The 26,978-nt window shown below is 32.9% G+C and overlaps 2 protein-coding genes across 2 annotated transcripts in view; one reads left to right on the top strand and one right to left on the bottom strand.

Moving 5' to 3' along the window:
• The window catches only part of LOC129749668 (uncharacterized), a 666,246-nt gene that overhangs the window by 103,082 nt on the left and 536,186 nt on the right, over nt 1-26,978 (top strand). The gene's annotated exons all lie outside the window — the stretch shown is intronic.
• On the bottom strand, nt 1,852-26,974 carry LOC129749669 (pupal cuticle protein 36a-like). Its single transcript, XM_055744705.1, has 4 exons — nt 26,796-26,974; nt 26,218-26,696; nt 14,271-14,483; nt 1,852-3,089 (listed from the first exon to the last, which is right to left on the bottom strand). Exons 1-4 carry the CDS (start codon nt 26,808-26,810, stop codon nt 2,768-2,770), a joined length of 1,029 nt encoding a protein of 342 aa, XP_055600680.1. The 5' UTR covers nt 26,811-26,974; the 3' UTR covers nt 1,852-2,767.

Below are 26,978 nucleotides of genomic sequence, written 5' to 3'. Positions count from 1 at the left end.
TGACATCTGAAAACTCAATATATACAAAAAAGACCCATAATGTTGTGAGTTCTGTAGATAAAACCTCCATTATTGCTTTTAAAGCTCTTTGAAGCTGGATTTGCATTCTCCGGTCAGTTTTTAAGTCCAAACTAAGCTTCTGCATAATTTCGACCTATTTTAATTCGTTCCACTATTCAAAGGATGCTCTGAAGTGATAAGAAGCATAAGAAGTCATTGTTGTATTCATGAACATAAATTCTCCCAACGCTCCTGAACTAAGACGCATTCAAAAATATTTAGCAATTTTAAAGCAGACACAAAGAGTAGTGGAGCAGACAAAATAAGAACAAAGTGAGAAAGAAATGATGGAAAAGTGGGTGTATTATATTTTTGAAGTCAATGATTTTTCAGTTTTTCGTGTGTTTCCCTTCAAGGCGTATGACATTGAAATCTAAAAACTTTTTTTTGATGAATCATTGAATCAGCTGACATAATGAAGTTATATCATTCGAAAACGGAATCGTCACGAACTTTTTCAAAAACGCCATATTTTTTTGCCATATTGTCTTTCGGCTCAACTTTCATCCGCCACCAAAAAAAAATGTTTTCTTCGTAAATTGATAATTAACATGTAGACAATTCCAAAATGGTATAATTTATGAAAATCGTTTCAGTAGTTTGACAGCCAAAATTGTAAAATGGGCCTATATGACTGTAACCGGCTAATTGTCCTTTTTTAACCGTAAAGAAAGATAAGGCTATCTAACATTAGAAACAGTTTTGAGCAATTCTTTGTAAACAATAAGAAATACATTGTAAACAAAATTATTTTAACAAAACAACTTATTTCTATTTTGGTCAGAGCAGTACATAGGGGAGGAGCGGGCTATATGCGCCTATTAAGCAGAACATTTATTTATTCAAATATCACATCGAATATGTGTACAAAAACTATATACACGTGTGCAGGCATCTGTTTTCTATACATTGGAGTAATTTTTATGTTAAAATTCTCTTCTGTTTCCAAGAAAACGATTTTTTTATAAGTGTTGTCTAAAATGCTGAACCTCAAACCGTGCGGGCTAAATGCGCCTATTTATGTTTTGAACAAAATTTCTGTTTTTTGGGCAAAATTTCCGTATAATTTCAATAAAACTGCTAGAAAGTAATAATTTCCGTACGATAAAGCTGAAGTTTTATAAAACTCTATGTATATTATAATTTAATGGAATAAAACAAAAGTTAGGGTTGCCATACTATGGAGGCAGTTTATCCATGAGAAAAACTTTATCAAATCTGTTTTTGGATCTTCAATTCTCTCTTAAGATGTTATTCAGAGCGTAGATTTGAAGGTTCAACGAAAAAAATTATTTATTTATTCTATTTAACCTGTTATTTTAGGATGGAGGCATTTTACAAACATGATGGGGGCATACAAAAACACTCTATTATTTCAATATATAATCATTATTAAACCTCCACAAAAGCTGAAATAGGTTTAATTTCTTAAGTTCATTAGAGTAAGAAACAAAAACCATCCTAGTTTTTGTTGTAAGCTTCTTTACGTATAATTTTTAAAAGTCGAAATATTACATCAGGATGTATCAAAACCTTGTATGATTTTTTTAATTTTTTTGAGTTTGTAAATTTATAAAATTCTTTCTTGCCTTATGTTTTGAGCATATCACCCTCAAAATGCATTGGTCAGATAAGCTGTCTTGTCAGCCATTTCATCAAACAGCCGTAGGGTCATTTAACCCGATAGGCCCATTTAGGAAACCTTTCCCCTACCTCTTTAAACCCCTTGTTTTCAACATTCTCCTCCCCCTAATCAACATAGTTTTCTTTGAACTGAAGAAAAAAAACAGATTATTTCATATTTTGTCTTTCGTTTATTATCGATCTTGCATCATGTTGGGACTCTATAGGTATGCTTTTTTTCAGGTGCTGCGTGTATTTACAAGGTGTGGCTCCATTGTTCGGCGATCAACGTAAATTAAAGCTACACTTGCTTGTTAGTTTTTTTTTTCTCTTTCTGTTGTTGCTGCTGCTGCTTCTGTTCAATCCTAATCGAATCTGGCCATCTTCATCATCAGCACTAGTCACTATCTTCATCCAATCGATGGCAACCATCTTTAGTGGCCATCGGTGGAGAGGTAGCAACTAACAGGTGGTGGATCCACTTCTAGAACCCTCCCCCCATCAAGGCTGCAACCGACTTTTTCCGAAGGGATGCAATCAATTTCTAGTACACACTCATGTAGACAAGGGATGCGCTTTTTCGCTCTTCTGCTTTTTCTCATTATCTATTGTGTTTTTTTTCTAAACTCTTCATTTTTTCCCTTTAAACGTTTGTTATTCTTTTGAGGTTAGGTTGTTTATGTTTGGTTTTGGTTTATGCGTTATTTATGCATTGTATTGTTGCAGTTTCTTGGACTGGCTGTGGTGAACTGTTGTGGGTGGCTTTTATTAGTAAGTCTTCATCACCGCGATCCTACGTATAGCCGCGTGATGTTCGTGGTGATTTATCGCCCAACCGATAACGCATCATCATCATCATCTCTCCATTATCGATCACAAAATGCTGCTCGCTAAGGGTCGTAAATTGGCTATCCATTGTTGGAATCCGTTCCGAATGTTCCAATTTGCGGCACGGTCACCTCGAGAGTTGAGTTTATGTACGGACTTGGTGATTTTTTTTTTCAAAGAGTTGGGGGTGGAAAATGGCGAGGGATAAGTTTTCGTTTGTTGGCAGAGGGTGGTTTTTGGGGGGTGTTTAGTTGGTCTAATACCGGTAGCCAGAGTTCGGATTGAAGCTTTGCTGCCGGCTTGTGGGGGGTAGATACTGATTGGCGGGGGCAGATTGGAAACCTTGAATTTGCTGCTGGGTGCTGCCGGTGTTTTGATACTGTGGCTGCTGCGAGAACTGACCCTGGGGTGCTCCGTACTGTTGGGCTGGGGCTGATGGCCGATACTGTTGGGGGGCTCCGTACTGCTGACCTGGTTGCTGTTGCTGGGGCTGGTAGCTCTGTTGAGGTCCCTGGAAGGCGGGATTCTTCGGCCGAGCGGCGGCTTCGGCGTACAGTTTTGCGTGCAGGTTATAAGCTCTGGGAAGGAAAGATTCGAATCAATAACAAGTTTTACGAATAAGATGGGTTAATGTAAATTTAAGGGCGGTTATCTGTCAGATAGATTCGGAATACAATATCACAGAAACAAAAAACCACAGGCCGCAAAACGGCAAAATTTTGCACACCTAAATAACTTTAATAAGGCAGGGATGAATAACGCGAAAGTGTTAAAATCCCAAGAAGAGGAAAACATCTACATTTCAGTAAATGAACAGAAGAATAACAATGACTAACCTTCAATTATATAGTATTCTAGCCAAAAAAAACATGTCTATTTGAACCATACCACGCGCCTGTCCACCATGAAGTCAATATTTATTTTTCATTTTCGTTTCAGTTTACTCGATTTCAATTATTCAGCTTTGTTTTGTGTTGAAAAAATGAGTTTCAAAACTATTTAAGTCATTTAAATAGTTTTTGAAGTCATTTTTTAATTCAATTATTTAAGAAGAGAAATCACCGCGAATTTTGTTTTATAAAATTGAATTGCGGCTTTATGGGTGAGGGTTAAAGAGTTGAAATGAAAGACGGATAGAAGATCAGAAGAAAATTCTAAGGTGGTGAAAAGAGCGAGGAGCATTTGGAATAGGAGCTGAATTCAATTCAATAAGTTAATTTTTTAATAACAGCAATGAACTGAAACATTTAAATAAAAAAAATTTCATTCTGTACTCAAAAACATTGCAAATGCCAACTGCTTTTAAGAATGTCAAGGATCAATATTCCAGTATTTTTTATTTATAGAGGGTGAAAATAGATATATTTTAAAGATGTGACGCGACGGAAATTAGGGATTTTTTAATTGAAGTTTTACAACGCACTCTCATCAAACTTTTGAAGCCACGTTCAATGCTTTTAACAGAATTAAAATCGGTCAAGAAAAAAAGAAGTTACAACGGGGTAAATGAAATGATTTGACGCAACGAAAACTGTGTTGTGGATTTATTTGTCCGTTCGTTTCACGTATTCGTATTTTTGTTGCGTCTCCAAGTCGCAAATTTTCGTGTTACACTTATTGCATACTGATGAGTTAACACTTAGAATTGAAGGTGATTTTCAAACCATCATAATGTATTTTTTTAAACTCTAATCGTGGTGCAGTTTTTTCAAAAAACCCGTTGTTAAACAGAGTAGAAATCTTCGATACCATTCAGAATTTTGAAAAAGCTGAATAGTCACCTGATGTGACACAAAGGAGGAAAAAGGCTTTATAAAGTAAACTACTGCACGAAGAAAACTTTAATTGATTTCAATTTAAAAGTTAACTTGAGCAGAGAACGGCGTTTGTCTGGTTAAATTGAAACACTCAAAACTCATTACGAAAATCTAAAAAAAAAAAGTTTTTCCAAATGATGTGACGAAACGCTGGAATGGCCATTATTTGGTTGTCTATCTAAAAAATGAGCAATGATAAAGGTTTTCCAACCTACTCAACCACACTACAGGCACAGGTAACAAAATAACATGGATTTAAGGCTCAGATCAATAAACTTCTAAATATTAAGGCTCAGATCAATAAACTTTTGAATGTGTTTAAAAACAATCAGCAATCAGCAATGTCGAAGAGAAGTCCAAAAACATGCATAACTCATGCATGCATCTCTGTACCGTAAACTGGGGGACCATTGATAACTTCTTTTTTTTTTCATTTTCGAATATTTTGGAAGGGGTTACTTTTTTTGTAACATTAAAAAGTTTTAAAATTGTTACTGAGATAAGGAGTATTAAGCATGATCATTGACGGCAGAATATTCAAACGACATTTGTGGCTATAACTAAATGTTTGTTACAAAACCAGATTTCATGTTTTGATGCTATTTAGCACAGAAAGCTAAAAACATCAATAACAGTAATTTTTTGTTTGGACACAATTGAATTTTCCGACGTTTTCTTTCAAAAACAAAATACTCAAAAGAATGACAATGTTACTGCATATATTTAGGGGCAAAAATTATAAACTTTTCTCAATATTTTATGGACTCAAAACAAATGAAATTTTACCTTCATGCAATTCCTTAGGTTCTCCCACTGTTTCTTTGTTCTTTTTTTTTAATTTAAACTTATTCATTTCATAGGGGTTTTAGCCATTTGTTCTATGCAGGCTTTCTCGTAGCAAATGTCCATTTTGTTTTAAATATCCAAACATTGCCATAGAATGACCATAAAAAAATTATAAACTCTATTTATTCAAAGGAAAAAAGTTAACCTTTCATATAAAACAACCCATTTGCTTCTAAATGCTATCATTTTATCAGAGGAGGTGTTTGTTTGTGGGTCTTCGAAAAAACAGATATTTTAAAACTAAGCAAGATCTGTATCCTTGTTTGAATAAAGGATAATAAACAGATTCAAAATCAGGTTTCAGTTTTCATTTATCTTTTAGTTATCTAAGATCGATTTTATTCAAAACTGATAAATTTTACATTTTTCTCACGTTATATCACTAAATCTAGAAGTTATGAATGAAATCTGTCAAATGAATTATATGCAGGACTCCACAATCTTCTAAAATCAGCTAGGGTAAATGATCTTGAGCGGAACTAAATGGCTCAATTCGACGCAACTCGTAACAATTGATATGACGGTATTGATTGGGGTTATATCCGAACATTTTTTTTAGTTCAGCGGGTAGATCTTGGTTTCTGCTTTGTAATGATGATTTGTAGAATATTTTTGAGTAAATTCTAATAACTCTAGAGCTGTTTTACTGAAGACAGAATACTGATCTTGAGCAGAACTAAAATACAATCTTGTCAATCTTTAATAGCTTTCATTCCTATTCGTTGTTTAACTGTGAAAACTTCAATTAAATTCCATCTTTAAAGATTTTCAAGTTCCAAAATTAAAATTTTTACGTATATAACAGAAAATAAGACTTCCAAAACAGTTCGCAAAATATCCGTTCAAATTTATTTCTTACCGTCAACTGCGACAACATGCAACGTTTTTCAACTTCAATGGCTTCATAAATCTTAATGCCTAGAGATAATCATTCCTCTTGTACATCAAAAGTTTTAAGGTTGATGGGACACCAAATTGACGTAGTCTGAAAAATTATTGGTTTTACCAGTTATTTTTAATTTTTCAAAAACATGCGATTTTCACCCTTCTAAGAAAAAGGGGTAAGTTGCAACAAACTCTGCCATTAATGAAAAATCAAATGCAAACGTTTGAAAATTTATAGTTTTGATACATTTGTGATGTCATAACGCATAAAGCACCAATTGCAGTTTTTTTTTGTTCGAATTAAATTTTACATTTTTCTATCAAAAATGTTTTTAAGGAAAAAGTGTTAATTTGCTGCATACATTTAGGGGTAAAAAAATACTACAAATATTCTATTAGCTTAAATCATGGAAATAAATTTTAGGATGGATGAAATTTGAGTCTTTACAAACACATTATACAAAACAATCATATCCCAGCATATAGTATCGAGATTTATGGGGTTTAGTTCATTTTCATTTTGTTGCCTTTTGCCCCAGACTGGTAAGTGAATTATAAAAATATTTATAAAAATAAAATTGGTGATTGTCCGAAAAATATTTTTACTACAACAGTGTTGGTATAGGATAATGAAAGCAATATGAAGTTTGTAGGTGATATCATTAAGCCAATCCGTCATACTAGGTAAAGTTTTTTACGGCATCGAAAAATGCAAAAATTTGTACAGCTATTTTTCGATTTTTTAAATTTTTTATGAGAATCATGAACATTTAAAAACTCTTTTACGATGTTAAAAACTATGTCATCATCAATTTGTTATCATTCGATGATTACTTTATTACAGTATATTAAAATAAAAATTGAATGAGTGTTGTGGTATACAAATGTTGCATCTAACCCTGCTTTTGCATGTTGCCCCGTTTGACGGTACTTCAAAAAATTTATTAAATTTTCACTTTGAATCGCGGTATCTTATTTTGACAAAATCGATTCACTTTACTCAAATTTTAATTTTTTTTATCTCAAAAATTCAATTCAATGATTTTTTGACAAAGTCAGTAATATAAAAGTATGCCTAAGATTATAGATTTTGCAAAACAAAAGCTGTAAATTGCTCTAAATCAGGGATGAGCAACCAGCGGCCCGCGGGCCGCATGTGGCCCTCGAGACATGCTTGTCGGCCCGCGAAGCTTTTCTCAAATTGAATTTATATAACTTTTTTTTACAATAGCTTGTAAATCATCCTTAAATACTGTTTCATACCAATTAAAAAAAGATATTCAGTATGTATTAGTCAAAAACCATGCTATCTTACTTATTAGCGAAGCATAATATTGTTTTTTTTGTCCAAATTACATTTTTTTTCTAATTATTTAACTACCACTTTCCAATTCAAATCCATGAAACAGGATCGGGAGAGTTATCAAAAAATCGCTTTCATGATGCATATGCTCAGCAGATTTTTTTTTCAAAATTGAATAATATCATCTAATTTGGAAAAGTTGCTCGTACTGTAAGCATTCAAATACCGTGAAAATTAAAATAAAGCCATATTTAAGGGACATTCTTGTTGAATTTTTGAATAACACAGTCTGGGAGAACGATTTCGAATTTCTTATCAACATGTATAAGTATCAATATCTGCGACAAAAATTCTGAATACTTGACAAAAATTCAAAAACAATATTTGTAATTCTGTGATTTGACTCAAAAATTTTGTGACGATTATCTGTGGTGCTAGTTTCAGAAATTTCATAGAAAAATCATGCCGAACATTAATAAACTTCGTCTGTTTTCTTGAAAATGTTCAATCGATATTACCATAGTCACACGATGAATCAGCTCTAAAAGCCTATCTAAGTGGCATCTAAATTAAATTCATGAATATCCATAAAATCTGTAAATAAATTCTAGAATCAAGAATGTGAACTGTAGCATTGACAAAGTTTGTTTAAAAATCTGTGGAATTATATATTGTTCTGTGATTTTAATAAAATGCAGCAATGTTATGATCTTACACGGAACGGTTTTTCATCGTTAGTAGAAAAAAAAATATATCCATCGAAAACAGAATTTGAATTGTGAAAAAGCTTTTCGAAAATGGGCACAGAAGAAAGATTTTGAGTCAACCTATTGATAAACGATTCAACGTTGGACGGTTACAAAAAAATATTTTTTTCACTAAAAGTTTTCGCTGTGTTTAGCTCAATATTTCCGTTTTTAACTGAAATGATGACGAATTGTAACATAAGTTTGGTTAAAAAAGATTTTCTCAATAAAGGGTTCAAACCTTTTTCGAGCCATAGAAAGTTAAAGGGGTTTCTATAGTTCGAAACAGGTTAGAATTTTCGTTTCTAATAAAAAAAGCACAATGTTTTTGTTTGTAAGAAAGATCAATAAAAAAAATCAAATGGATTAAAAAATTCAAACTACTAAATATTGATCAAGATTTTGTTATGCAGTTACATACCTACTTGTTCAATTTCTGATCATACTATTTACCCTTATTTTAAAAAAAAACCGTGTTTTCTTTAAAAAGATGAATTTGTTTTAATTTCCCTTTTTATCGTAAAAAATTTGTTGTTGTAATATTGAGATACAGCTTTGCTTAATATTAATAAACATTATTTTGAGTGCGGCCCGCTGAAAATATTTCAAATTGAATTTGGCCCGTTGCTTCAAAAGGTTGCTCACCCCTGCTCTAAATCAAAGTATTTTTGAGAAAAAAAATTGTGATTTTATCCAAAACATTTGTGATGAATTTCTGTGATGCTACTTCCTTTAATTTCATTGAAAATTCATGATAGATTGGGTCTTTTTTTATATTTAAGTTGGGAAAAACAGTTTGCATTATAAAAAATTTTCAAATTTTTATAATTCAAAGTAAGAAATCTAAATTTTATATTGACAAAAATTTAATGTTGGAAATCCATTTAAAATTCAAAAATCTGTGAAATCTGTGAATATTTCAAAATTCTGTGTTCTTTGACAGAGATTCGTGTAAACATCAAAAACAAGGGAATCGGATAGGGTTTCAATACCAGGCCACCAATTGCTGACCTGGTGCCAGGGGTGTTATACTCCTCAAAACAGCACAATGTGTTCTAAAAGCACAATGTGAACGCAAGCTTTCTAAACTGCGCGCACGGCGATAGAATATCTACTGCTCGCTCTCTTACTGCGCGCCGATAATCGAATTTTCTGAAAGGTTTCTCACAATGATGAAAAACACAATGAGCTGATTCACTCTGCTCAATGTGCTGCTCAATGTGAACTCTGGCTGTAGTAATTTGCCAAGCACACTTCTTCGTTTTATTTTTTCTTCTCATCGAAAGAATCATCATCGTTCGTCCAGTCCGGCACGAAGACACACCGGCTGCTTGCAAGGAAGAAAATAACTCATAAACAAGCAACAGCAACAACACAAACAAAAGTCGGTCGGGCTCGGCTTGCCGACTGCCGACCAGCGATGCCACGAAAATCAGTACCATCAGTGTATTCAGTTCTATTAAATTGGTACATGTATGGACGAAGATCAGACTCATTTATGATACAGATTTTTTTTTGTGGCAACGGTGTTCGGCAGCCGGCAGACCGACAGACCGAGCCCGCCCAAATTTCGGCTGTGTTGTTGCTGTTGCTTGTTTATTGAGGACGAGTTCGCTTTCGTTTGTTGAATTCAGCGTTGTGGTGGTATACTGGTACACATTGTGCAGCTCAATGTGAAGAGGGCTACCACTGCGTAGCTCAGTGATTTGCTTCGATGTGGCACATTGATGGACAGCTAGCTCAGGCAGTGCTCGGTTTTTCTCTCTCAATGTGCTATGGAAAAACTGCACATTGAGCTCATTGTGTGAGCATATGACACCCCTGCCTGGTGCGCCTTGCTACACTTTGTAGAATTGATTAAACTTGTGTTAACATTAGTTTAATTTTTGTTTGATCATATATTATTTTCCATTGTAATTTCAACATCAGGTTGTTAACCTCTTCAAATGCTTCTTAAAGTTCGAATAGTAATCGATGAAGATTGATTGTAATTCTGAAATTATGACTCTACATTTATTGGCTTCATAAGTTCTCGAATTATACCAAAAAAAAATATATATAAAAGAAGGAGGAAGTTCTTGTCGTCTTCCTTCTGAAAGAAAGAATCAAAAAAACATATCTTGCACCCCAAATAATTAAACTTTTTGTGTGCCTGACTTGGTACGCTGTAGCACCAATTAAAGTGATATTGGTTCTATTCAAACCTAATTTTACATCTTTTTGTCCCTAAAACTGATATAATAAGAAAAATACTAAGCAACTGCATACATTCAGGGGTAAAAACTGCTTGTGAGACATAAGGCATAAGGCAGCGCACCTAGTGGAAGCTAGTAGTTCTGCTCAAGATCAAAGATAGTTCCGCTCAAGATCATATTTTACTTTAAAAACAACGCAATTAGTTGATATTTTGATGGAAAAGTAGTTACAAAAACCCGAATATTGCTTTTCTATGAGATTTCTTTTACCATTTTAGTCATTAAGAATCAATGCTGTTCCCCTGTGGATGTGTATATTGTACAGTAGGGTGTCCCAAAATTGCATAACTTCTGGGAATCTGGGGGCTCACCCTCCAAATGGTAGATTAGGATGTGCAGAACAAACTTTTGTATGGAGCCGACTAAAAAAAATCATGTTTAGAGGTTCCGCAAGCGCGATCTTTAAAAAAAGTCCACTTTCAAAAGATATGATTTTAAATAAATTCTGGGTCCAAAATTTTTCATAAAATTTATATATTTTATATTTTTTTAATTTTGTTTGAGTTAAAAACTACAAGTAAAAAATACAAATTGAACCGAATTTGTATCAAAATGTAAAACTAGCAAGCTATTTTTAAGAGAAAAAAATTTGTTGGTCAAAAAATTTTGAATTCAATTGCCCAAAATGTGTACCAATCGTAAAATATTTTTGATACCAATGCCATCAAAAGATGTGGATTTTTGTGCACTTAAACTTTGCTGAACAAAACATGTGGTTTGTATCACCGTGTGAACAGCTATTCGCGATTTAATGCTTAACAAAAATCACAATTTAGGATATTTTTTATTTAATTTATCAAATTTGTCTTAATAAATACCTACTTTAAAATCAAAATACTTGCAAAAAAAGACTTTGATGGTTTAAAGGAGTCATCAGAAGGCCATATGCCCAATTTGAGCAGAATCGGAAAACAGGGAGGGGTTGCACTGAAACTCAAGTGTGAAAGGGATTCTGAGACATAGTGTTCTAAATAAATATAAAAAACTGGTTTTTCATCATACATTTTTGTCTTTACCAATCGATTGCTTGATTATGAAGCTTTTATTAAAATTTCAATTAAGACTAACATTTCATCTGAAGACTGCAACTCGATTGGACTTAAAACAAAAAAGTTATGGCTGTTCAAAGATTGTATTTTTGTTAAAAATTGTCCTGTAAAACGCAATGAGTAAAAAGTAGGGGAGAGTGGGGATACTTGATCCCCTTTTCTTATTTTCACCATATCTTTTTGGAAAAAACTAGCAATTCGCCGTCTTTAACATTTTCTGACAGCTTGTAACTTCAAGTTTCTATGCTCCAAAAATTAGAACGATAGTTGAACCCGTTGATGAACTAGAAGCATTTTCGTGGGAGTAAAAAAATTGCGATTTTTCTGAAGTTAGGGGAGACTTGATCCCCTATCGAAAGAGACTTGATCTTTTATTCAGGAAGCCCTAATCCTTGTATAAAAATCAAACAAAACCCCAAGATAGCATGTTAATTGACTATTTTGGTCATGTTTGTTCTCATTTCACAATTTATAGCAGACATAAGAAGAAAATTCTATAACTTTTTCTCAACGCTAATAACATTGCATACTTAAAGGCGCTTTTTTTATAATTAATAGAAAATTAATTATTTTTGCTCTTTTCTTCAGGAAATTGTTTGATAAATATTAGTATTTGGATAAATATTAGTAATTTCGTGATCAGCAATCATAACGATCAATTCAGAAGAAGAATATGCCTTTTGGAAGGGGGATCAATTGTACCCAACTCTAGGGGATCAATTATACCCATAATCAACATTTTAGAAAACTTTTTCTGAAAAAAGTTGAGAGTTTTCCATTGCTTTGAAAATATGGCATTATGAAGTTCATTTTACGCTCGAACGATTGATACATTGGAACAAATTTTTTTTTCATAATTTTCCCATGTAAGGAACATTTTAAAGTGATGAAAAAAGATCTTCAAGTTACATTTTGTGAAATTTTTCAAACAAAGTTCAATTACTCAAACAATTATTTTGTTAAATTTTTTAAACTACAAGCATTGTTATTTTGCTCATTTTGACACATTTTTCTAGAACATTTGATCTTTGTAAGACATTCCAGTTTCGAGATATAGCTAAGGAATCAAGTATCCCCAGGGATCAAGTATCCTCATTCTCCCCTACTCATTGTGTGTTAAACGACAATTTGCCACAAAAATACAATCTTGGAACAGCCATAACTTTTTTGTTTTAAGTCCAATCGAGTTGCAGTCTTCAGGTGAAATATTAGTCTTAATTGAAATTTTAATAAAAGCTTCATAATCAAGCAATCGATTGGTAAAGACAAAAATGTATGATGAAAAACCAGTTTTTTATGTTTATTAAGAACACTAAGTCTCAGAATCCCTTTCACACTTGAGTTTCAGTGCAACCCCTCCCTGTTGTCCGATTCTGCTCAAATTCGGCATATGGCCTTCTGATGACTCCTTTAAACCATCAAAGTCTTTTTTTGCAAGTATTTTGATTTTAAAGTAGGTATTTATTAAGACAAATTTGATAAATTAAATAAAAAATATCCTAAATTGTGATTTTTGTTAAGCATTAAATCGCGAATAGCTGTTCACACGGTGATACAAACCACATGTTTTGTTCAGCAAAGTTTAAGTGCACAAAAATCCGCATCTTTTGATGGCATTGGTATCAAAAATATTTTACGATTGGTACACATTATGGTCAGTTAAATTCAAAATTTTTTGACCAAAAATTTTTTTTTTCTTAAAAATAGCTTGCTAGTTTTACATTTTGATACAAATTCGGTTCAATTTGTATTTTTTACTTGTAGTTTTTAACTCAAACAAAATTAAAAAAATATAAAATATGTTAATTTTATGAAAAATTTTGGACCCAGAATTTATTTAAAATCATATCTTTTGAAAGTGGACTTTTTTTAAAGATCGCGCTTGCGGAACCTCTAAACATGATTTTTTTTAGTCGGCTCCATACAAAAGTTTGTTCTGCACATCCTAATCTACCATTTGGAGGGTGAGCCCCCAGATTCCCAGAAGTTATGCAATTTTGGGACACCCTATTGTACAGTTCTGAAAATTTAAAATTTTTGTTTGGAATTAAAATTATTGATCCTTTATTCAAACAGTTACTTTTAACTAATCTAGGATATTCCTCCGACTTTCTATTCGAATGAAGTGGATAAGATTCAGGTAAATATTTTTTTTTTCAAACGATATGAACCAATTAAAACAATCAATTCTGAGCACATGTTAATTTCATAAAAAGCTTCGCGGTCCACAAAAAGACAGCAGCGGGTCATATTTTACCACCCATATTCTAGATCAAACATTTTTATTAAATTTTCATTTGATTAAATTCCATTTTTTTCACTGAAAATTGTCAAAGCTACAGAGAATTTTGTGAAACAACCTCAAATTTCATTTTTTATGTAAATAAATATATAATTTTCTCCAGTATATGAACTAGTTTGTGTGATAATTTCAAGAAAAAATATCAACCGGGAGAAAATTTCCAGCTTGTCAAACTTGGAAGAGAGCGCCCTGATTCACACAATTTTATTCCTTTTTTCAACGCAACGGTTTCTAGTTTTCAATCTTATCATAACAAATTTGTAAACTTGAGACACTTCAAACACAACAAAACAAAACAGGAACATAAAAATATGATCTTATTCCCGGAACCACATTGAAGAAATCCTTCAACATCGAAGTGAACAAACAAACATTCCATATTAGGTAAGCCGGTTCGATCTGAATTGCGATAATCATCGGAAAACAAGCTTCAGTTTTGTCAAGTTTCACCTTCATTGTTTGAAGAAACATTACGTTCATCTGATCATCTAATTGTGGACGATCTATCAATCAAAGCTTCCGCTACTTAGTATATATAGAATGAACAGGTACTCACTCTTGCAGTTCCTGGGGCAGTGGCGGAGGAGTTGGCAGATGATCTCCCACGGGCTGGAATCCTCCGGCATCGGCCTTGTACTGGACGCTGTAGACCTTACCATCAGGGCCAGTGTACGAGTATCCGCCATTGACGATCTGCTCGCCGAGCTCCGGTCCTATCTTACGGTTGTAGCCTTCCTCGCGGTGCTGAATTCCATTACCGGTGGCATAGCTTGATTGATAAAGACAGACAGACAGACGACAGAGACAAGACCGGGAAGCAGATAAACAAAACAAAACAGAAACAGAAACAGAAAATAAAGACACACGATGCACAGATTAGTTCAAATTAAAATTAGTACAAATTAGTTAACTAATGATCCCGCGATCAAGATTTGCGACTGCCAGAGTGCAGCTTTATTGTTCTTCTTCGTCATTCATATTTAATATGCATCTCGCAAGACGCGCGCGCCCGCCGCTAAAAGTTGAAGGGGTCATCAATTAGTGTGGGGAGGAGAGATATGGAAATCTTTTTTTCAGATTTTTCTACATCTCATAGGATCGGATCGCCAAGCCAAGCGAGTCAGTTGAGCGAAGAATTTGCAATTAATAAGCGCGCGGCGTTTTTACGGCTTCTCTCTTCAATCCACTTTTCTGGTTTTTATCTAGATGATTGTTTATGAAAGATGATGGGCCAGGTGACTGCCAAGCCGTGAGATGATGCATTGGTCTAGGTCGAGGTCATCTGGGGAATTGAACCGTGTATGGATGATTTTTCTAGTAACGGTTTTTTCCTATTGTTTATTTGTCGTTAATAAAGTTAAATATTTACAGAAATATTAGATTTTATAAAAATAGATGGACCGATCATCAACTAACTCGGTGACAATCCGTCAGCCGCAGGTCATCGTTAGAAGTTAGCCGAAGGCTAGAGCTTTGGCACGACTCTACTCTAGAGAGTAATATTTTATGCTGATTTGAGGAGGTGTGTTCAACAGCACGTGCTTTAGTTTTTCCTCTCGATATTATAGTGATTAACGTTTAATTACTGCTGCATCCTTCTCTAAATCCGCTTTTAGTCATTTGCATCACGTCATCTGTTGACACTGCAGTGAAATATTCGTAACTGAACTCTTACAAATATTTGAATAACATTCAGTTTAAATCTTGCTGTTTGAGTAATTTCAAATAGAATCTATCAGCTGACTTAACACTGCTGTTAAATAGACTGATTTTAATTCTTATATGTATGATTAATTTTTCTAAATCAGTCGAGGCCCGAGTTTGCAACATTATTGTATTTTTCTAAAACGAAGAATTGATTTTTTCCCATTTCAAGGCAAATAGGTTGAATTTTTAGCGTTAAGCGAGTGCCGTTAGCTTTCGTTGGTCTGACGTTTTTTTATACCAAATGATGACGCATATGGATTTTTAAAACGTTCCTGAGTTGAAGTTAATAGGATTCAAATAAATCCCCAAAATTTATGAAGCGCTAAGACGCGTTTCTAGAATGTTAGTATAGGTGATGGAAAATATGCACGATCTGATTTAATAGATTAAAACCGTAGGGGAGAGTGGGGATACTTGATCCCCTTTTCTTATTTTCACCATATCTTTTTGGAAAAATTTAGCAACTCGCCGTCTTTGACATTTTCTGACAGCTTGTAACTTCAAGTTTCTATGCTCCAAAAATTAAAACGATACTTGAACCCGTTGATGAACTAGAAGCATTTTCGTGGGAGTAAAAAAATGCGATTTTTCTGAAGTTAGGGGAGACTTGATCCCCTATTGAAGGAGACTTGATCTTTTTTTCAGGAAGCCCTAATCCTTGTAAAAAAATCGAACAAAACCCCAAGATAGAATGTTAATTTACTATTTTGGTCATGTTTGTTCTCATTTCACAATTTATAGCAGACATAAGAAGAAAATTCTATAACTTTGTCTCAACGCTAATAACATTGCATACTTAAAGGCGCTATTTTTTATAATTAAGAGAAAATTAATTATTTTTGCTGTTTTCTTCAGACAATTGTTTGATAAATATTAGTTTTTGGATAAATATTAGTAATTTCGTAATCAGCGATCATAACGATCAATTCAGAAGAAGAATATGCCGTGTGGCAGGGGGATCAATTGTACCCAACTCTAGGGGATCAATTGTACCCATAATTAACATTTTAGAAAACTTTTTCTGAAAAAAGTTGAGAGTTTTCCTTTGCTTTGAAAATATGGCATTATGAGGTTCATTTTACGCTCGAACGATTGATACATTGGAATAAATATTTTTTTTTTATAATTTTCCCATGTAAGGAACATTTTAAAGTGATGAAAAAAGATCTTCAAGTTACATTTTGTGAAATTTTTCAAACAAAGTTCAATTACTCAAACAATTATTTTGCTAAAAAAATTTAAACTACAAGCATTGTTATTTTGCTCATTTTGGCACATTTTTCTAGAACATTTGATCTTTGTAAGACATTCCAGTTTCGAGATACAGCTAAAGAATCAAGTATCCCCAGGGATCAAGTATCCTCATTCTCCCCTTATATACGTACATTAGACCGCTACGAGGATAACAAAATTTTTTATTCAAAAGTCGCCAGATATGTACTGAAAGTTCTAAAAAATATATCTATGAATTTTAAATACATATTCCTTGATTCTTGCAGTACATTCCATGTAAACGAATCTTAAGCTAGGGATACCATGCGTATTCTTTTAAGAGTACATGTACTCTTTTTCGATAGAAAAATGGGCGTACTCTTCTTTTTAATATTTTTTTCAATTACTCTTTTTAGTTGAAAGACATCTTTCCAGATAATAAACGGTCTAGTTTCTACCTGTTTATGAAGTATGTGTACCATATTTTATACAAGAATCACGAAAATAAAACAACTTTCTAAAATATCCTGTTTTCATAAAGGCATCTTTTAGTTGCAGTGTACAGTGATCGCGATAAACGCCTTTAAGTATGCAATAAATCCCACAATAGTTATCTGTTATGCTTGGATTGAACACGAATAGCCTCATAAATGTGAAGTGTCACTGATAAAGACAAAAAAATGCTAGGTTTGCCAATTTATAGATATTTCGTTTGTTATTATATCTTTCAAGTTTTTGAAATTTAACTATGTTGTTTTCCTATTTTCGTATTTGATGAAAATTAACAAAACAGCTTTAAAAGGATTTTCATAAACAAAATTAACTTTTAAACATAAGAATCACATAAATGTTCTTGTTGATCAATTTTTTCGATAGCAACCTAGCCTTTCAAAGGGGTTGTGTCGAGAAGCTACTTGATGGAAACTTACTATTTTGGCAGCGCGGCGAAGTTTGTAGCTTTTGAGTTAACTTTATAAAAAAGGGCAACGGATTTCCTTTTGGGAAATTTGCTAAAATAATAACCCCATGACTCTTATCTGCAATCAAATGGAATCATTTCAAATTCAAATTCTAATTCTCTGACTTTGAGATGTTCTCAATCTTAAAATGAATCTTATGAGACTTTTACAATAAAACAAATTATTCATGTTAACAAATCTCGCGTGAGCTTTCGTTACGTCCGTCGTAAGAAACAAAATTTAAACAAACGGTTTTCTGGCGAAAAAAATACAAAAACTGACATAAACTGGTCGCAACTTCTTTCCATGTAGAATATTTGTAGACTGGACAACATATTCTATATGTGAAATACAAACATTTTTTTGATAACTTTTGCAGCAGTTTTCTGTGAATTCTTAAGATGTTTCATAGGACGTCATGCCAGAAATATAAATTGAAATGGGAGCTCTATCCAAGCATTTGTTTGTATTGAAATTGAAGAGCATTGACATGGTCCAAATCAAATCAAAATCTTGAGATTTTAAAAAACCAGAAAATCAGTGGTAATGCTGATCATTTTTCCACCAACCTTGTATGAATTTCTCAAATATCGTCCAAATCCTTATGAAGAATATTATTATGATAATATTAATGAAAGATATAGAGTTTACCCCTGAATTTATGCGCCATCGTTTACATTTTCCAGAATATAAACAGTAGGTGAGAATGGGGATATTTGATCCCCTTTTTTTATTTTCATCCTATCTTTTTGGGAAAATCTAGCAATTCGCCGTCTTTTGCATTTCCTGATAGCGTGTAATTTTAAGCTTTTATGCTTCAAGAGTTAGAACTATACATGAATCCATGAATGAACTAAATAGATGCATTTTCGGGAGACGAAATCAATTATAATATTTTTAAGATAAAGGAGACTTGATCCTTCACTAAAGAAGGCTTGATAACTTTATTCAAGGAACCCTAACCCTGGGCAAAAAAAATAATCAAAAACCAAAGATAAAAGGTTCATTGACTATTTTCGGTCATATCAGTGCTCATTGCACAGTTTGTAAGTGTCAACCAAAGTGAATTATAAAAATTTGTCTTCTACCCAATAGTCTTTGCATACATAAAGGCGATTTTTTTTTAATTTTTGAAGAAAAACAATAATAAAGTCCTTCTTGTCAGGTAATCACTTAATGAATATAAGCTATTGTACAAATATTAGTAATTTCCTGCTTAGCAATAATAAAGATCTATTCAGAAGAAAACTGTATCATGTTATACTCTAGAGACCAATTGAACCCATAACATAAATTTTGGAAAAAAAATTCATAAAAAAATTGAAAATTGACTGTTGCTTTGAAAATATGGCATTATGAAGTTCATGTTATACTCTAACGATTGACATATTGGAATTGTTTTTTTTTCAATGAAACTGTTTCATGTGGGAAAAATTTCTAAGGGAAAAAATATTCCTCAGCGATCATGTATCCTGAAAGAGTTAGTGCAAAATCTAGGTTGGAATGAAACAGATAAATATCTGCGAAGCGGAAAATGTGCATTGATTTGCTTCTAAACTTGCATAAATAACCTTGAATAAACGCATAATTTGTTGTTTTTTTTTCTTCTATCTGTCAGTGTTGTTGGGATCCTAAAACACACCATCAAAACCTTATTATTTATGAGCTATAAAAGCTTTAAATGTTACCTATATAAAAGAGATAGAACACTTCTCCAAAGATGGCATCGTTCATGATCTTACTGATAGGAGGACATTTATTCAGGACCACTAACCAAAGTTGCCAAAAAACAATCTGTGTTTTCGACAGAATAAATTCTACAGTTTTTAAAATTTTTTATCACTTATTGATAGTAATTCATTTCTGAATACTAAATTTATCTCATTTCAGAGATTCAGGTTCCTTAGAACCAAAATCGAAATTGTATTTATTTGTGTTTTCATATTTCGGATTATGTATTCAGCATAACGTTCTTGATTTTCGGTTCGAATCATCATTCAAATTTGAAATGAAAAGCTGCGTTAAAAAATCGTTGTTTAAATTTGGTATTACATTTCCTTCAAAATTTGATTTATGATTTTCGGCACTCATACGCATTTTTTACATTTAGTTGATATTTTTCCGAATATTAAATTAAAGAAAACTTCGAAATCTTATACAAAATTCAAACATAACAAAGCTCTAAAAAGACGTTATAGATTTATCATTCGATTTTTTTTAAATTTAGATTTGCAAGTGGTATTAGATATACATAATTGGAATAAAGAATAATCATTGAAACCCATAACATCCAAATTATAATTATGGATTCATGATTGAGGGCTAGAGTTAGTTTAGAAACTAAGGTTGTCGGATTGTCCGGTTTAATCCGGGTTTGCCCGGATATTCAACACAAAATTTTACAAACGTCCGATCCGGCCCGGTTGACCGATTCTTATTGAAAAACGCCCGGATTTATTCACTTTATTTGAATAAAAAAAACAAATTGTGTTGTAAGATGTTTGATCCATGCGGCCAAATCGAAATTTTTTGAGCAAGTTTTATAAAAATAATCAGGAAAAGTTTTTAAAAGGCTAAAAGTACTGATGAAAAAAAAATCATTTTTTTCTTGATGTGTGTTGAGTAACTGCTGGGTTTTGACCAAATTTACCCAAAAATTGCCCGGATTTTCAGCGACAGTTTGAAATCAAATGCCCAGATTTTGCCAGGTTTTTAGATAAAATAGCCTGTAATTTTCCGGCCCGCGTACATGCTAAAAAAGTTCTGCAACCTTACTCCAAACTGATTTTAATACTTGGCTCATATTTTTAAATTCAGTAACCGTTTTTATTCACATTTCAGAAAACGTATTGAAATCCCGGAACAGATTGGAAATTTAAATTTGAAATTCAGGTTCGAAATTCAGATTCAAATTCAGTTCGTACCACTTTTTACTGAAATCTAAAGTGTAAAAACAAAACTTTTGGAGGGTCAAAACAGAAGGTTAATCCCTAGTCAAATAAAAAGTACAAAAAAAAAAAAGATTCAGCTCATAAATGAGTTCCACAATCAAAATAAAATCATCATCACGATAACTATTTTGGTAAGGAATGTAAATTGCAAGAGATCGCAGGCTTAGAATTCAGATTGTTAGTTCGATTTTAAAATTTAACCAAAGTTAATTTGTTTGCACAATTCAATTGAAAATAACAAAAATTAAGTAGAATTTAAGTTTATTTTGCATGTTTTGTCTTATGAAAAACTCATTTTAAAAAAACCATACACTGGAATCAGGGCCGTAGGAACAACCGACTCATGGGGGGGGTTTTGGTGACTGATTTTTTACCTATGATGTTTTGACCAACAATGCACGAGTACAAAAAATTTAAAACAAGTTGTGTTTGTAACTACATATATGAATATCAATTTTTAAGTACTTAAACATTAGAATTTTTCGTAATTAAATCGTAACTTTAGAAAATTGGACCCTAACCCAAAAGGTAATCTAAATTTGGTATCATCGATGGTTAAAATCTTTGAATTTTTTTAAGAGTTTGGTAGGTCAAACTTAGTTGATTTGGGCATAAAATAAGCTTTTCCTAGGTGAGTCTTCCATTTCTTAAAAAAAACTTATTCTTGACTCGTATCAAACAAGCCTAATCTATCAAACTGTTTTGCAAATTCAATAAATTTGAATCTTTAATGGATAAAAGTAAATTTAAAAATTATCCGATGTTCGGAGCAAATTTCTTGATGCAAACCAAGGTTGCCGAAATTACAGAAAAATCTGTAGTTTCACAGAATTTTGAGCAGAATTTTGAAATATTCACAGATTTCACAGAATTTTGAATTTTGAATGGATTTAAAAAATAAAAATTTTTTTGGCCGATATAAAATTTAGATTTCTTCCTTTAAATTTGAAAAGTATGATAAAGTTGGTAATGTTAATTAATTTTTCCTAACTAAAATGTTGAAAAGACCTCATTTAAATATCATGAACTTCCAATGAAATTAAAGGCAATAGCATCACAGAAAACCATCACCGAATTTTTGGGTAAAATCACAGAAAGTCAAATTCTTTTTTCTCAAAAACACAGAATTTTTTTTCGGCATCCTTAATGCAAACTTGAACCAAATGAATGGTTTTAATATAAAATTTGGCTTTGAAAAAACAGTAATATTAACACATTACGGATCAAATTCGAAATATCTCTTGTTTTTCGCTTGTTCGCTTGTTAAGCTTGTTGAGAAAATATAGAATTTTGTTCAGATTTTTTAGATGAAGAAGACTCGAAATCTACTTTTTATTTGTGATTTTCAGCTGAATTGTGTTCACAAACTAATTTTGTTTAAAAAATTTCAATCTGGTAATTGAATTGACATGAAATCTTAACACGTAAAGGACCGAAAAAATATATGACGAGAAACACCGAAATTCGGCATTTTATATCTCAGAAACCTCTGGACAAAATTTTTCAAATTTAGTTTTTTCAAGTTGCCGCAAAAGTTGTGTTCAATTTTGTTGAATAAAGTTTAACACTTAAATTCAGTCCATTTGAGTTATAAATACTTCGAAGTATAGCACACTGTTGGCAAGCGATTAAACGAGATATCTTGTATTTGATCCGCAATGTGTTAAAATCGTGATCTCTTGAATTCCTCAACAAGCCTGATTTTTTTTTCAATTTTGAATCTGTATTCTGAATCTGAATTAAAAAATTACGCTTTGAATCTGTAGCCAAATCTCCAAACGATTTCTGAAATGTACAAAGATTACGATTTCTAAAATGTACAAAAATTACGATTCCGAATCTTATTCCAGATCAGAATTTTATGAGCCAAGTTTTAGAGCCCTCATTCATGAATCTATTAATAAAATTCTGTAGTTCAGATTTAATCTTAATTCACTGTTCAAATTATTTTTTGTTAATCTGTATTGTGAATTTGAATTAAAATATGAATATACAAAGATCAGAATTTGACTTTTCAATTTTGGATTGCCATTTCGAAGCTTTAAATTTTAGAATTTTGTATAAAAATTAGGTTTGAAAACTCGATCTCGATGATCTCGAAAAACATGATTCAAATTTGATATGAAATTCACCAAATCTGAATCAAGATTTTGAAGAAGTTTTTAAATTCTAATTTCTTATGATTATTTGAACTGAATATCAAGAATCCCGAACTTGATACAGAATCGGAAATACGAAAAAAGGAATAAAATTTTGGTTTTGGGAGTTATGGAATCAGAACCTTCAAAATGGGTTTAATTTAATTCAAAATTTAATATTCAGACATGAATTTCGATGAACAAGTGAGAAAAATTTGATAAAGTGTAGCAGAATGTTGGAATTGAGATGAGTTTTTGAGGTTTTGCAATAAGTTTATAGTCTAGATTGTTACTCTTGATTGGCCTTACTCTATTATCATAAATTGGTTCTGAATTTAAAATTTTGAGTGTAGAGTAGAATACCTCGCTTGCCGTTTTGGATCCTCATGGGGGGGGTTTAACCCCCAAAACCCCCCCCGTTCCTACGGCCATGACTGGAATTGATTTTCAATGAAAAGTAATTGATGATGAATTCCATATGTTTTGTCGTACTGTTCAACATCATGAATTTTGCAGTTTTTTCAAGAACCAATTTTCAAACTAAAATCTTTAATTAAGCTCGAGTTTTCATAGATTAAATTTGAAGCACAAAATTTTGATCTTTTACCTTTACTTTTGAAAACTTGTTTTTTTGAAATTGAAGGCTGTCTTAAAAAAATTATTGTAAGTTCAAATCAAATAAGCAAAATTAGGCTGATTACTTGGTTTTACCCGGACTTGTCCGGAAATTTAAAAGAAAAATTGGAAAGTTTCAGCCCGGTCCGGCCCGGTTGCTCAAATTTTGATGAAAATTATACAGATGTTGTCCAGATTCATTTACATGTTTTCGGAAAATTAAACAAAAAATTCAAATTGCATCATTATAATTATGAATTCTGTTGCCCAAAAATGAAATTTTCCAAGCTAGGTTTGTAAAAATAAACATAAACAATTTTTGGGAGTCTAAAATTCGATTCAAAATCTGGTTATATTTTTTGATGAAAAAATAATGTTTCAAATGTTTTTTTTTTCTTGATTTTTGCCGGATATTGCCGGGTTTTGGTTTGAAAATTTGATAATAGGATGTCTGAATTTTGCCAAGTTAAAAAAAAATAGCTCGGATTACGTGTGGGAGAACTTCTGGCAATCTTAAGCTAAGTTCATCAGATTTTAATGTAAATTTTAAAATTTAATTCAAGAGCGCTGAAACTAAGTTACCTTTTTTTAACTAAAGAATTCTTTACACAAATCCTGATTATTATTTGAAATATTTTAGGATGTATTTTCAATAGTTTCTACTTTAACACGAAAAACTATTACTGTAATATAACTTTGAAATTGATAATCAAAAAGTCTTTACAAATATTTTTTTTAACTATGCATTGTTTGAGCAAAACTGTCATAGAAAAAAATGGTCACGAATACCTCCTCATGAGCCATTTCTTTCTATTTCCCTGGACCAGTTCCAAAAGTGAAACTTGAAGAGATACCTTGTTGTCTATGAAGAATGAAATGCAAGGAAAATTTGAAATTTAAATTTGTTTTCAATTATACCGAGTATAAGTACTGATAAGTGTGTAGAAAATTTGAAATTTAAATTTTCTATAAAACTGCAATGAAATATTCAAATCTAGACTTCGAAAGCTCAATACAAACGTAATTCTTATGTTTACAACCATTCAAAAAAGAACTTGGAGCTATCCAAAATTTCGAAATCCCTAATTTTCCATGAACCCGAGAAAATTTCTGTTTTTCAAAGCCTAGTTACTGCAGCTTGTAGCAAGAAGAAACTTTATTCACGTCGTGTACAGTAGAGTGACCCAAATTTGTATGGGAAATTCAAAAGATGTGAAAAGTTATTGGCGGCAGACTTAAATTGATCCTAGGTCTAGTACAAAATCTCATAATAAATTTGGGCTAGATCGGACCACGAGAAGGGGTCGCTTAACGAACTTGAAGTTTGTAAGGGATTTTGAGACATTTTCTTCGGGAGGAACATTAAACACTAGTTTTCATCAAACACTTTGAACCGATTTCTTTGAATACGGCTTTTCTTCTCAGTACTTTAGGGTCTAATTAATACAAAATTTTAACAAAAATATAGCTATGAAACAGGTTGAAGTGTGTAAAAACTACAACCGAAAGTTAGGTTCCTAGCCCCTGTGGTTATGCAATTTAAAAAAAGCCTAAATTTTTTTGTCGGCGAAAAAGTATTCCGTTGGACAAAAGTCGTGTATGATCATAAAACTAAGCTTCTGTGATTTTCAGCGAAAAACATTGGGTTTTGGATGGTGGATTTGCCCTGGAAGATATAAAGAAAACAGGAAAAGTGGATTAATAATCCAACTCTCCCCCAAGGTTTGCGAAATCACAGAAAAATCTATAATTTCACAGATTTTGAGCAAATTTTCATCTCAGATTCCGATTCACTAAACATAGAATTTTGAAAATATTCACAGATGTCACAAATTTCACAGATTTTTTAAATTTTGTACATTTTTTCCAAAATTATAATTTTTATGTCAACATAAATTTTGGATTTTTAACTTTGTTTTGGAAAAACATAATAAGATTGGTAATGTTAACTGATTTTCCTCAAGTAAAATGTAAAAAAGACTCAATTTTTCATGACTTTCCAAAGAAATTTGTGCTTTTTCCATCACAGAAAACCAGAAATTTTCGGCAAAATCACAGAAATTCTGAATTTTTTTCACAAAAACACAGAATTCCTTGCTCTCTCCCACAGTTGTACCTGAACCATCATGTGAATATAATCCACTACCAAATATTTGAAAAATCTATAGATTTTGCAATCTGACGCAACAAAACTGGTTGAAATCGGTCATTATTTGCCGGAATGGCAAATCGAAATGGGGCGGCCGAACACTTTGACTCCTCATTAACAGTGATGAATACCATCTTAAAAAATGTTATCTCATTTTCGAAACTTAATAACTTTTTTTTATCTTAACTCTTATCGAAATGCGGTCTTAGGATGCAATATTTGTCATGATTTAATGAGTTTTCCTTTTTCACTCTTATTTAAAGAAAACTGACAATTTAAAATCTATACAAATAAAAAAAATGAGTGAGTCTAGGTGTGATGCTAGCGTCTAGTACATTGTGGAGTCAATTTGGCAGTGTAATTGAATAATGATTCGCTGCCTTTGAAAGTTGACTTATCGAGCACGTTTCTCCTCAGGTTGTACTTTGCACTTCATAAATTTTCTGTGTTCACGATCTCCCAAAGTTAAAACAACTACAATCAACTTTGATCGTAGGGTATACAGCTTTGCCAAACACTTTGCAACACTTTCGTTCAAATCTTGTTGATAATAACAGTCTCTGCACTGCACTAGTCCATCACCGATAATCACAATGTTTCGTAATTTTTCCTCCAGCAATTTTCTACAGTTTTTATTTAGCACATTTTCAAGCTGACTCCGATCCCGAACAGTAGCTTTAATTAAAGAGTCGCTTGTCGTCATCTTTTCACCTCACGTGTCCGCTTGATTTTGCGGTTACCCCAAACACGGATTCACAAGCTAGTTACTCACTCGAAACGATAGCTTCCATCACCGTTGTTGATGTTCTCGTAGCGTAGGATCGGGATTGGAGTGGTTCGTGGTTGCTGGAATCCGGATCCCGATGGTTGGTAAGATCCTTGCTGGAAGGTGGCCGGCTGGAAACTTCCGGATTGTCCCGAAGATTGTCCTCCATAGATGCCCGGAGGCTTAGGGAGGGAAGTTTGCTGAGGTTGAGGATTGAATCCGAACTGTCCTGGGGCTTGAGGTCCTGAGGGAGAACCACCCAGAGGAAGCACCGATTGGTATCCTCCCTGATTGCTAGCCTGGCCAACCTGAGGGGGCAGATACTGATTGGCAGGTGACCCGCCAAACTGACCCTGCTGATGGGGAGTGCTCAAGAAACTTCCATCACCTCCACCACCTCGGCTAGCCCCAGCTGGAGCAGGTGCCCCGTACAGATTGTCCAGACGAGCTGCGAATGCGCAACCCACCAGGGCAAACCATAGGATCTGTGTACGAGGAAAGGAAATCAACCGAAAAGAATGGAATTCGTTAGGGATCAACTCGAGAACCGAACCGAACGGTTAATCTTCAATCACAATGCGTACCGTTTTTCTCATCATTGTCGACTACGAGGGATCACGCGTTTGACCTGATCCAGGATCTTCAAATCCGGGAATAAATTGCTTCTATTGATTGCCAAAATTGAAATTTGAACTCTTCGAAGGGAATTCCCAGCCTTTAAATAGCTCTGTTTTTTGGGGGGAAGTTGTTTTGAGGATGAGATGATC

This window comes from Uranotaenia lowii, chromosome 2 (genome assembly GCF_029784155.1).
Source record: "Uranotaenia lowii strain MFRU-FL chromosome 2, ASM2978415v1, whole genome shotgun sequence".
NCBI classification, from domain to species: Eukaryota; Metazoa; Arthropoda; class Insecta; order Diptera; family Culicidae; genus Uranotaenia; species Uranotaenia lowii.
The sequence above is the reverse complement of the archived record's forward strand: the minus strand, read 5'-3'. Positions and strand labels throughout refer to the sequence as shown.

Bases quoted from the DNA above. Each gene is read 5' to 3' on its own strand.
- LOC129749669 (XM_055744705.1), bottom strand. The intron at 14,484-26,217 runs GTGAGTAACTAG...TTATCAATCAAG, and splicing joins GATGGAAGCTATCGTTTCGA to CTATGCCACCGGTAATGGAA. The intron at 3,090-14,270 runs GTGAGTACCTGT...TTTCCTTCCCAG, and splicing joins CTGCCCCAGGAACTGCAAGA to AGCTTATAACCTGCACGCAA.